The sequence below is a fragment of the Monodelphis domestica genome, chromosome 7 (genome assembly GCF_027887165.1).
Source record: "Monodelphis domestica isolate mMonDom1 chromosome 7, mMonDom1.pri, whole genome shotgun sequence".
Taxonomy (NCBI): Eukaryota; Metazoa; Chordata; class Mammalia; order Didelphimorphia; family Didelphidae; genus Monodelphis; species Monodelphis domestica.
In genome coordinates, this window is record NC_077233.1 from 208,471,129 (window position 1) to 208,482,963 (window position 11,835).

An 11,835-nucleotide genomic window follows, 5' to 3' on the forward strand; every position below is an offset into this window, starting at 1 on the left:
AGTTCCCAACAAGCGTTTTCCGGGACTTTCCCTTTCTCGGCCCTGGAGAAGGCCGAAGGCTCTCGGCCCCGGGCCTCGATCTTGACCCTCACTCCAGGCTGAGGCCGCCGCTCGGGAAGGGGTGGAGCCAGGGCGGAAAGTTGCGCACGCGCATACGCGAGCGCGCTCCCTGGAGGGAGCGGGAGAGCCCGAGACTTGTGATGTGGGCAGGCCACCGCCGCCGGTGCACTACGCGGGCCCAAGCCCGCCCGGGGAAGATGAGCAGACCCGGCCCGGGAGCTAGGGGCCTCGTGAGCTTCGCCGATGTGGCTGTGTACTTCTCCCAGGAGGAGTGGGGACGGCTGCGCCCCGGGCAGAGGGCCCTCTACAGGGACGTCATGCGAGAAACCTACAGCCACCTGGGCGCGCTGGGTGAGTGTCCGGGCAGGCTCTCCGAGCAGCTCTCGGAGCCGGCCTCATCAGCCTCCGCTCGGGATCTTCACTGAACCTGGCCCCATTCTTAGATGCTTCCCATTTCCTCTCCCCAGGAATCCCAGGCCCCAAACCTGCCCTTATCTCCTGGGTGGAACAAGAGACAGAGATCTGGGGTCCGGCCGCACAGGATCCAGAGGAGTTGGGGAGAGATCAGAGAACAGTTTGTAGAGGTAAGGAAGGAGATGACTGAAGGCTCCAGTTTTTTCTTAGTAGAATTACTTAAAGAGTGTCTTTCAAGAAGGTAGTATCTGCACTGTTGAGGGCCCGTGGGACACGTTGAAAAATGAGTACATGACAGTAACTTAAGGAATGTTTGGGACAAATGGGAATGATGGGTTAAAGAGACTGACTTTTCAAGCCTGTGACTGAAGAACGGGGAAGAAGAGGTGATTTTCCTAAGGGTGAGAGTTCAGTTTGGGACATATTTCAAGATTGATGGGTTCTGTCTCTGAGTCCTGACTAGAATAGTGAAATGGCATGTTTCAACTAAGGTCACAGGCAGACCAGCTGTGAGGGTGAAGATCTCTCCCTTGATTCTTTGAGTTCAGAGGTGTTCATACCCAGACATAATGAAGCTATCTATCCCATCTCCAGAATTTCAGTAAGTCAGAGTCTGAGTTACAGATTCACCCTTAAGTTATTGCTTCCCAGGTAAACTGAATCCACACTCAGCAGTATGACTTTTGGTGCCTTTCACAGAAAGGCAGTTCTTTCATCAGATCAGAAATGAACTGTATAATAGAAGAAGCTAGATTTTGAGCTTGGTATTTTCCTTATCTCTCAGCAGGAAACTGGAGCATAAAGAATTGGAATAGAGAAGAGCCCCAAGCCAGAAATCCTTTGGACACAAATGTGAGAGGCCAACTACTGGAACCTGGCTTCAAACTTATAGACTCAACACACAATGGATCCTTGGAATTGGCAGAGTCACCATTCAAGACTGACTTCAGCAAGACTTTACCTCAGCCCTCTATCCCAAAACCTCCATTGGACACCCAGACAGGCCAACGGCGCCATGCCTGTCCTGATTGTGGACGCCGCTTTACCTATCCTTCCCTGCTGGTCAGTCATAGGCGAATGCACTCTGGTGAAAGACCCTTTCCTTGTCCTGAATGTGGAATGCGCTTCAAACGGAAGTCTGCTGTTGAAGCTCATCAGTGGATCCATCGATCTTGCTCTGGGGGACGCAGGGGTCGTCGGCCTGGGATACGGGCTGTGCCACTTGCCCCTGTTCGGGGTGACCGGGACCCTCCTGTGTTATTTCGGCACTACCCAGACATCTTTGAGGAATGTGGATGACCTGCTTCACTGGGGATGGGGGAGAAGTGATTGGAGAGGAGCTGAAGGTCTAAGCATGGTCAAAGTACTAGAGGTAGGCTCTAATGGGCATGGAAGGGAGTAACCAAGCAAGACCTGGGGCCTGAAGCCAGTTCCTCATTACTCCTTTGTGGGCTTAATTCCATATTTGTTTGAAAGTGGGGGAAAATGTACCTGTAAAAAGTTCAAATTAAACTTTATAAAAAATTCATTCAATGCAGTAGGAGTTATGGAGTAGCCTAGCTTTTAATCAAGCCGTCCACTAACTAGAATTACAGGCTAGTTCAACCTGCTGTCTTTCTACACTTTATCCACTATATGAACAAAAGTATCACTGGCACTGAGAAAACACAAAATGAGATGAGGAAGCAGGAAGAGGAACTGGGGCCAGAAATGATGAACCATAACTGAATGATTCTTAGGAGATAGATACAATAGCAGTTAAGGTCCAAAGAGTGGTCTAGGAAAAACTAGAGGTCTGGGACCAAATGTACAGTATTGGCATTTTCCATGTAGCAAACATCAGAGTAGGCAATAGTTGTGCAATAAGAGATAAATTTTGGGAAGTAAGGATTAGCAACCCACCCAGAGGTTTGAATTAGAGGAGGCTGGAGGTGGGTGAAGAGTTAAAAAATCTGAAACCATGTATAACAGGAAAATAGCATCAATCAGAGCATCAAGAGCCACACTTGTAAAAGTAGTAGTGATTCAGGTGAGTGATAATGATGACATTACCTAGCCTAGTGGAAGTTCAATAATAAAGGAAAGAATAGAAAATCACAATAAAAGAATTTGTAGGACTTTGTACCTGTTGGGCTGGTGTGATATAGGATGTGCAAGACAGGAGTCAAAGATGATGCCACAGTTTCAAGCTTGAATGTTTAAGAGAATAATGACATTGACAGCACAGGGGAAGTGAGATTGAGGACATGATTTAGCAAGCACAGAGGAGCAGAAAGACCTCTGATTCAATGTGTTGAGTTTAAAATGGACCTAAAGACAAATCTTGGGGGTTCAATATTAGGCCTAACAAATAGAGACTTGAAAGTCATCAATTTGAAAATAATAGAGGAATGGATAAAATTATGAAGGGAGAGTGGAAAGAAGAAAAAGAGGGCAAAGGCAGAGAATTTGGAGAATGCCCATTATGGGGCAAGAAGGGAAAGAAAGCAGGGCAAAAAAAAGAGAATAGTCAGAGGAAGCAAACCTTGCAAATCTTGGAAGCCAAGGGAAGAGTGTCACAAAGAAGGGAATAGTAAATAGTATCATGTTGCACAGTGGTAAAAGAGAATAAGGACTGAGAGAAAAGACCATTGATTTTAATGATTAGTAAGACAATGGTAAACTTCATAAAAGTGGTGGGAGCAAAAACCAGATTTAGAGTGGGCATAAGGAAAGTCTTTACCTGGAATACAAAGTTCATATTGTAAAAAAAGTAATTTATGTTAAATTTAGAAAGAGCCTTAGAGATCTCATAGTTCAAACCTATGATTTTATAAAGTAGAAAACTGAATTTTACAGAGGTTGTGTGACTTCCCCAAGTTAACAGATAGAGAAGAAAAACCAAAACAGAATCTGGATCTCCTTATCTTTGGACCACGGTTCTTTCTTAATCAGCATATAATCTTTGACCTACCAAATTTAGGCTCTTCACAGACACAAAGGGAGGAACTTCTAGAATAGGGGGAAGCATCCAAAGGATTGAAACCCTGTTTATTGCCAAAATGCTAAATAATGTAGGAAAAAAAACCAAAGAAGTGTGTAAATCTCTTAATATGTGCTCCAAAATGTATTTTTATGATCTGAAACTTTGTTGCCAAGGATAGGAATCATATAAGTTACATAAGGGCTGTATCTCAGAACTAGACTCACTCTCTTGTGCCTTAGCTTTTTGTTAGTAATCAGAAGTGACTAAGCAGTTACCTCTGTGGTCACATTTATTGGAAAACTGCATTATCTTAATCTATGACTTAGAGTCTTGTTGGAGGAGAAACTTTGAAATATCCATTTTGTGAGAATGGGGGGGGCTTAACACAGTGAATCTTTGTATTCTCTGCCCTTGTTCAGTCACATGACTCCAAAGATGTGGTTTGCCATAGAGAATTGGGAAAGACTATCATCCCGTTCATTTTTTCATCAGTGCTACTAGGAGATGTGTATCATTCTCAAAAGATGTCATAAGGATGAGAATGTTTACTTCTTCCCCACACACACACTAAAAAAAAAAATGAGAATGTAGTTATATGGATCGGTAGCTTTGACATCCTCTCTGTCACCTTTTTTGGGGGTAATATCCATCATTTCCTCCCCTTTTTTACCTTCTATTCACATAGATATCTTATTATTAAATGATCCCCTATTGATTTCAAGATTGTTACTTCCATAATGAATTTCTGTGATATATACTTTTTTGTCTGCCTAAACATCATATCAGTTTTCCTACCTAGCATATTAGGCATTCAGGCATTAAGGTCCAAATAGTATTCCTTTGTCCACTGATGATGATGAAAATAGATGGTTAGAGAAATGTTGATTAATTTGTTCTATTCTGCTCTATTCTATTCCATTTTAAGCATCCACTTCTTGCCTGTTTAACCTTTTGAATGCTTTTGAATTTGTTACTTGGTTGGTTCCCATGTCAAGGCTTCTGTAGCATTTTTCCCTTTCACTACTTTTTTGCTGTTTTATGAGATAATTCTTGTAATATTCTACCTTCCTCTAAGGCTTTGCAAATGAGTTTGTATTTTAAACCAGTTTATCATGTGTTTTCTGATCAAGGCTGTTTCTGTCTGCTTTGGGCCTCCTTACTATAGCTGTTGCTTTACATTATGTTTAATTTTGTAGGAAACAGTATAAGGTCAACATCTTTGCCTTTTTCCATTTCCCGTTTTTCAGCCTTGACAAACTCATTTGAATAGATGAGGCTGAAACTGTTGCAACTGTCCTTCCAACAGAAGAATAATAAAGGGAGCAGAGACTGTTGGGAAGATTAATCTGGAAATAGTATGCTGGAATCACACTGGAAGGGATGTCAGATCCTACCAAGGAGGCTGAAAAATGATTTTGCAATCAACACACCACTGGTGACCTTGAAGAAGGAGCAATTTCATTGAGTGGTAGGTATAGAAATCACATTTCTAGAAGTTAAGGAGAATAGGTTGTGGAGTAGAAGCACTGAGTATTAAGTACTCTGAGAATTTTGGCAGTGAATGAAAGGAAATAATAGTAGCTCCACCAAGGGAACATATAGGTCTTTATAATAACTGCCATTTGTATGGTACTTGTTTGTAAAGTACATTGCATACATATATTATCCGATTTGATCAACAACACTTTAAGGTAAATACTAGTTTTATTATCCTCCTAGAGGAACTGAAGCTTAGAGTTTAAGTGACTTCATTTAATCCAACTATTCATTTTATAGATGAGGGAGAAAACCAAGGCCCAGAGAAATTAAGTGTGTTGCCCAAAGTCACACAGGACAGAGCTGGTATTCACATTCACGTCCTGAACTCTAAATCCCAAACTCCTCCTCCTTCTATGTTAGGCTTCCACTTTCAAGTATGAGAAAACCAGAGCATGTTCTTGAAGAAAGCATTGGGGAGACAAACTGAAGGCCTTGGAGAAAGAGCAAGGGTCCTGAAATGAGTTAGGTATACTGTGAAAGGCGCACGTGGAAGCGTTGTTAGCCTTTGAAATGAGAAGATAATTGCAGCTGAGCCTGAAGGGCAAGGAAGAAGAGGTAAGAAGAATTTGAGAAATTCTGAACTAGGTACAGTATTAGAGATCTCATGCCTAACTGCATGTCGTTTTTTTCCTCTGTAAGTTAGTATAGCAGAGTAAGGAGAGGGATGGGACTAAGGGAATGAAGGATGTAGGTTCGGAAGAGTCACTGTTAGATGCCTGCTAAAAAATTATAAAACAGATTAATAGGGAATCGATATGTATTTTTGGTCTCTCATATGTTCCTTTGTATTCACACTTCCACCATTATCTCCTGAGTTTACCACCTTAGTTTTTTAAAAATTGTCTGCAACTGCTCTCTTTATTTTTTTTAAACTTCTCTCTTTAACAATAAAGTTTCCAATCCAAATTAAGTTTGGTGCTTTAGCAGTGGAAATTGACCCCCAATGGACTAGAAGTTAAGAAATGTTGATTCTTATTCCAGCCTAACTACTGTGACATTACCAAGTTGCAACTTCTCCATGTTTCTCATTTGAGAGCTGTTTCCTTCTAGCTCTGAAATATATAATCTGTAATTCCATTGAGAAATGTTTAAGGGAAAGTGGAAAAAGAAAGACTGGAAATGTTGGTATTAGAATAAGATTATTTGAGGGAGTCAAGTCCAAGTGCAGAGTGTCAAGGGATAAAATGAAGAGCAAAGCTGGAGAAGGAATGAGAAAAGGGATACCTTTTCCCTGTTAGTAGGAAGAATGAGGATGAGTAAATAAGCAAATTTTCACTCTTAAGGGGGGGGAAGGGGGGCAGCTGGGTAGCTCAGTGGATTGAGAGCCAGGCCTAGAGCTGGGAGGTCCTAGGTTCAAACCTGATCTCATACTTCCTAGCTATGTGACCCTGGGCAAGTCACTTGACCCCCCTTGCCTAGCCCTTACCACTCTTCTGCCTTGGAACCAATACACAGTATTGACTCCAAGATGGAAGGTAAGGGTTTAAAAAAAAAATGTATCAGATGAATCTTGTAACCATGGGAAAATGTTCTGAATTAATTAAATAAAAATTTCCAAATAAAATAATTAAATTTAATTTAAAAAAAAAGAGTGTGTCAGGAAATGAGAAATGAGGTTTTACCACTCAAAAGATAGTTACTGACTTAAATCAAGTAGACGAGTATAAAACTTTTTATAAAGCATTTTAAAAGTTAACTATTAAAGTATAGTAAAGGCTAGGTAATTGGGGTTGTTAGTTGCCCAGGGTCATACAACTAGAAAATGTCTGAGGCTAGATTTGAACCCCAGGACCTTCCATTTCCAGCACTGGCTCTCTATCCACCGAGCCATCTAGCTGTTCCTAATGTAGTTAGAGTCAGAAAGATTGTAATCTATGTTCCTGAACAGAACCATGTACCATGGTACTTGGGTTCCCTAAAGACATACAGAGAAAAGGGGTTAAATGATCTCTTGGAAGGTGGAAAGGGACAACAACCAGGCTACTCAGGTTCACAAAGATTTGGGAAAGGCACAATAGCCAGGTTCTGTCCAATAAGGTGGACTGGACTGGGTCTCTTGGAAAGCATTGGGAAAATGGGTAGGGCTCCAGAGGTTTTGAATGAGTCCTCTGCAAAAGGAAAACATTCATAAATTTAGTAACCAGCTAGGGTGGCCAGGAAAGAGGCAAGACCAATTCATAGTTTATTCAATCATCTGTCTTGTGCTTTTTTTGTTAGATAGGTAGAAGGTGGTGGCAAAATGTGCTTGGACTGGGCCCTGCCTGGTTTCCCTGGCAGGCAACAGTCTTCCTCCCTGAACCCATATGCCTGATCCACATTGGGGATTACACACTGGGAAAGAGTCAACCTGGATGGATATTCCCTAAAAATGGCATCATTTTCCCCTGATGGTCAGGCCACTTCCACTATTGACCATGAGTAGGTGCTATAATAAAATGTGCTGCTGGAAGGCCTGGGACATTAGATGGAATCCAAACCAACTGGGAGAGTGCATTTATTCACCAAGGGTGGGGAGAGTGGGAAATCATTTGTTGACAAAAGAACCAGGAGGGAAAAGCAAGGAGGTCCTACAGAGGGCAATGAAAAAGGGAAGGGCAACCCATTTCCTACAATCTGTTGTATGGAGTAGGTAACCTGAAGTTATCTGGGCCTTTGGGCTAGGATTCTGAGGACAGCTTCTTTGCTGTAAAGAATCTGTGAAAAACCTACAACCAAATTCTCAAAAGGAACAGTAGATTCTCTGGGGTTTTGTTCATGCATATAAAAAACTGATTTCATGCTCTTAGCCACAATAGGACATGCAGCATTCTGGACATAAGCCATTTTTACTCTGAAGATAGTTTTGCCAAAAAGTACCATAATAGTGACATAGTTAAGTGAATATTTTAGAAAATAGATAAAGACACGGAAGCCAACACAGGTCATGACCAAAGTTGGTAAACCTCACAATGAAACAGCGCTGTTAATGGAAAGAAACCAAGAAAAAGAAAAATCAGATAATAATAAAATTCTAGTTGAATATCTTGTTATAAAACAAAACAATTTTAAAATACTTTCTTAAACACATATCAAATAAATACCATAAGACCATCACAGTATTTGGATGCTAAGAGCATTTACATGAACAATTTCAGATTCAGAAATTAAATTTAAAAATTCTTATTCCCCTCTGAAAAGAATGAGATGTTATGGATTTAATAATAAATCACACAGATAAATTCACTCTGAAAAAAACTATTTTAACACAGGACTGTGGTGGTTTATCTGTATAGAGTAGATATATCAATTTTCGTTGCTTATAACCACACTCAAATAGTCTGGATCTCTCACCCATATAAACCGCTATTTTCAAAACTTACTTCAGATCTCTTTTGAACTCTTGAACAAGAATTGATCCTATATTAAACAACAAATCCAAGTAGTTAGATGTCTCTAAGATAGACCATAAGTTATTCTCTAATGATAACTGATTTGACCTCACTAATATCACTAGATTTATATCTTGGTCTCACAGACTACTGCAATATTGTCCAATTATTTTCATAACACTCATTTCAAGGACCTCAATTAGTAACAGGTAGATGACAAGCTCAGTATTCATATCTTAAAAAACTGCATCTCTTATCATGAAAGAGTAGTGATGATGAACCATTTAGAGATCAAGTGCCCAAACTGCAACCTTCTCTCTGCATGTGAGCCCCCTGCCTTATCCTTAACAGGAGTGTAGGGGGAGAATAACACGCACTCCCATTGGGCTGGACAGAGGGGTAGGTGATGTGAGAATTGTTCTTAGGGGCTATGGAGAGGGCAAGGGAGTGGTCCACTCTGGCATGCGTGCCATAAGTTCACTAACATGGATATAGAGGATTCTATATTCTAAAAAGGGACATGGTTAAAATAAAAGAAAAAGGCTTCCCTAGTTTGAAGTATCAAGTCTAGGCAGAAGTTGTTAATAATACAGTCATGTTTAAAAACAAAAAACTTTCTGATGGGAATTTCCATTTAAAAGAAATGTCATACTTGGGCAATAGAGTCAGGGGAGGCTTACCTCTGCCCATGCAAAGAGTTACTCCCCCAGCTTTTTCCCTTGAGATAGAACTCCACCTGCAGGTCACAAGTGTCACCCCATAGGGCTAATGACATCACAAACTACTTGGTTCCATAGCATTTCTTATAATTTATAGCTCCATAAGATTTAACCTCATATAATCTCCAAAAGCATATTTAGGATTAAATATAACTTTCTTCATGTTGTTACAATTATATCAGTTTTGAAAATTACCAGGCTCCAATATTTTTCTAAAATATAAACTCTTCTTGGTGTTAATATCATCTTAAGAAAATAAGGATATTTTGGAATCTTGCAGAGATAGTGAATACATAATTTACCTATAAACTTTGGAAAGTACTCTGGACAATTGCTATAAATCTCCAAATTAACAGATTAAGCCATATCAGCCCTCCTATTAAAATAAAACAACCTGATTTGAAACTTTAGATGTAAAGCTATCTATTTCACTCCTAAATCTAATAGTTCTCCTGTTGAAGCATTTTTTTCAAACTTTAAAAGGGTACCTTATTCAGATTAGGGTATTGAGAAGTTTCTTTGGAGGAGAGAGACCACATACAAAGAACTGCAATCCTTGCTGACCCAAGGACTTGTGCCAAAGGGGGCCAGGGTAATGAACAATGGATGAAGGAGCCAGATCACCAGATATTTGGCTCACATCCTGAGCTTTGGGGGAAAGAGGGGAGGTAATCAGCCAACACTGTCATCTTTTTCCAATTCAAATGGAGCCTTGAATCACCATTGGGTTGGGCTGTCCACTGGCATTTGAGACTGTTTAGATGAGATAGATTTTTCTAGTTAACTCCCTTTAACTTTGTTGTAGAAGGATTGGTCAGGGCTTAATCAGGTACTTTCTACCTGAGCTATAAGGCGTTCTTGTATAGATGTCCTTTCCAATAGACCCAATCTCCAGGTTCTAGCTGTGATGGGTCTCTAGGAAATGCCTGGGGAAATGGTTTGGGCTCCAGAGGACAAAAGGAAAACATTAATAAATTCAGCAACTGTAACCTTTATTATACCATTAATACATAATATTGAACCTGAGGATTGGAGGTTAGTAGGTATAAGCCCTGTCACTATGGAATTTCCCTGGAGGGAAAATCCTTTCTAGTAATGGCCCCTTGCAGTGGCTTGTTGGCCAGGAAAAGCCTCCACCCATCAGGAAAACACACCCAGGCCAAAGTGGAATAAATCAGTCTTCCAGACTTAAAGGGGAGGAGATAAAGAAAATGCTAACATTATGTTTGTGACAGATTTAATATAATAGTGCACTTGTCTAAAACCTCAGCAGTGTTAATGGGCCTATACTAGTCAATTAGTTCTTTAGGTCCCATTGACTTGACACATTTGTGTCACACAAATTGCCACAATAAATTAGAAAATTTCTCAGGGCTCCAAAGAAAAATTATAAAATGCTTCACTAGAAATTTTTCTTTCTCAAATTAAGCTTAAGATCCAACCCACACAAAAAAAGCAATCATTAGTATTTAATAACTCTTTAAAGCAAAAAATATTTCTAAACATGTAATGGTTGCACTTTTGAAAATTATATTGCAAGCTCCCAAAAATTAGATAGCCAAGTGTGGCTTTTTCTCTGAATAGAATCCTCAAGGATTCTCACAGAACACAAAACATTTAAAACTGAATAAAACATTTAAAAATTACAAAGGCTAACATTTGCTGAAGAAGATGGACACAACTATCCAACAGGTTAATCTGCTAGGGCTTCATTCCCTAGGGTAGTTGGGGACCTACAACTCTACAGTAGATCTAAAGACATCAAATATGAAGTAAAGCAAATTATTACACACACACACACCAACCAGCTAATCAAAGATGTCCAAAAGATTTACTAACTATAACAAAAACAATTAACCAGGATACAATTTAGGATACAAAGTTAATTTCTCTCATTTCTAACTGGAGGAAAATTTAGAGGCTTTCCAGATTGAGAGGGGGAACAATGAAATGGAGGAGAGTACCTGTGGCAGCACAATATGGAGTTTGTGCTTTCAAGTTAAAATTTGATTGGTCCTCTTGATTTTTTATTTAAACCCTTACCTTCTGTTAGTACTGTGTATTGGTTCCAAGGCAGAAGAGCAGTAAGGGCTAGGCAGTGGAGGTTAAATGACTTGTCCAGGGTCACACAGCTAGAAGTGTCAGAGGCCAGATTTAAACCTAGGACCTCCTGTCTCTATTCCTGGTCCTCAATCCACTAAGTTATCCAGCTGCCCCCAGTCCTCTTGATACTTACATGATACTAAATGCATGTTATACATGCTCTTTATTTTCTCTTTATAGTTCTCACTAAAATTAAATCACCATCAATAGAAGGCTACTTATTTCCTCACTTTCTGGACATTTTAAAATGATAAAAATTACAATGGAAACATTAATTTTCAAATTACTTAATTCATAACCCCAAAGAATCTGGGTTTAAAATAATTTGTTATTTTAATAATAGGTTTTGGGTGATTATCATGCCATACAATTAATAAATTCTAGGTATTACTAAAAAAATAAAACCAAAATTAATTCACTTACATCTGGATTTATTTTCTCAAAATGGAATCATACAGAATCAGTTAATATTGGTTTAATAATTTAATATTAATTTAAACATTAATAATATTAGTAATTGGTACAAATTAGACATCAGCATAGTACAATTAAAACATGAGTGGTTAACATTGTAAATTAATGGCATTTAAGATTGCTATAGAGGAACCTCCATTTAATTATTAGAGATGTAATAAGGGCAAAAGGCCATAAGATAAGTTCTCAAATT

General features: G+C 39.5%; 1 protein-coding gene across 3 annotated transcripts; it reads left to right on the plus strand.

Moving 5' to 3' along the window:
- Positions 1 to 200: 200 nt before the first annotated feature.
- Positions 201 to 6,577, plus strand: ZNF688 (zinc finger protein 688). 3 transcript variants are annotated; one of them, XR_008913680.1, is made up of 4 exons: positions 201 to 411; positions 528 to 644; positions 1,259 to 1,846; positions 4,687 to 6,577. XR_008913680.1 is itself a non-coding variant. In XM_056806380.1 (3 exons), exons 1-3 carry the CDS (start codon positions 201 to 203, stop codon positions 1,771 to 1,773), a joined length of 843 nt encoding a protein of 280 aa, XP_056662358.1. In that variant the 3' UTR covers positions 1,774 to 4,583. The 3 variants fall into 3 exon arrangements, 2 of the variants coding, with proteins under 2 accessions (XP_056662358.1, XP_056662359.1); XM_056806380.1 differs by lacking the exon at positions 4,687 to 6,577 and having other exon boundaries at positions 1,259 to 4,583; XM_056806381.1 differs by lacking the exon at positions 4,687 to 6,577 and having other exon boundaries at positions 1,262 to 4,583.
- The last annotated feature ends 5,258 nt before the right edge of the window (positions 6,578 to 11,835 follow it).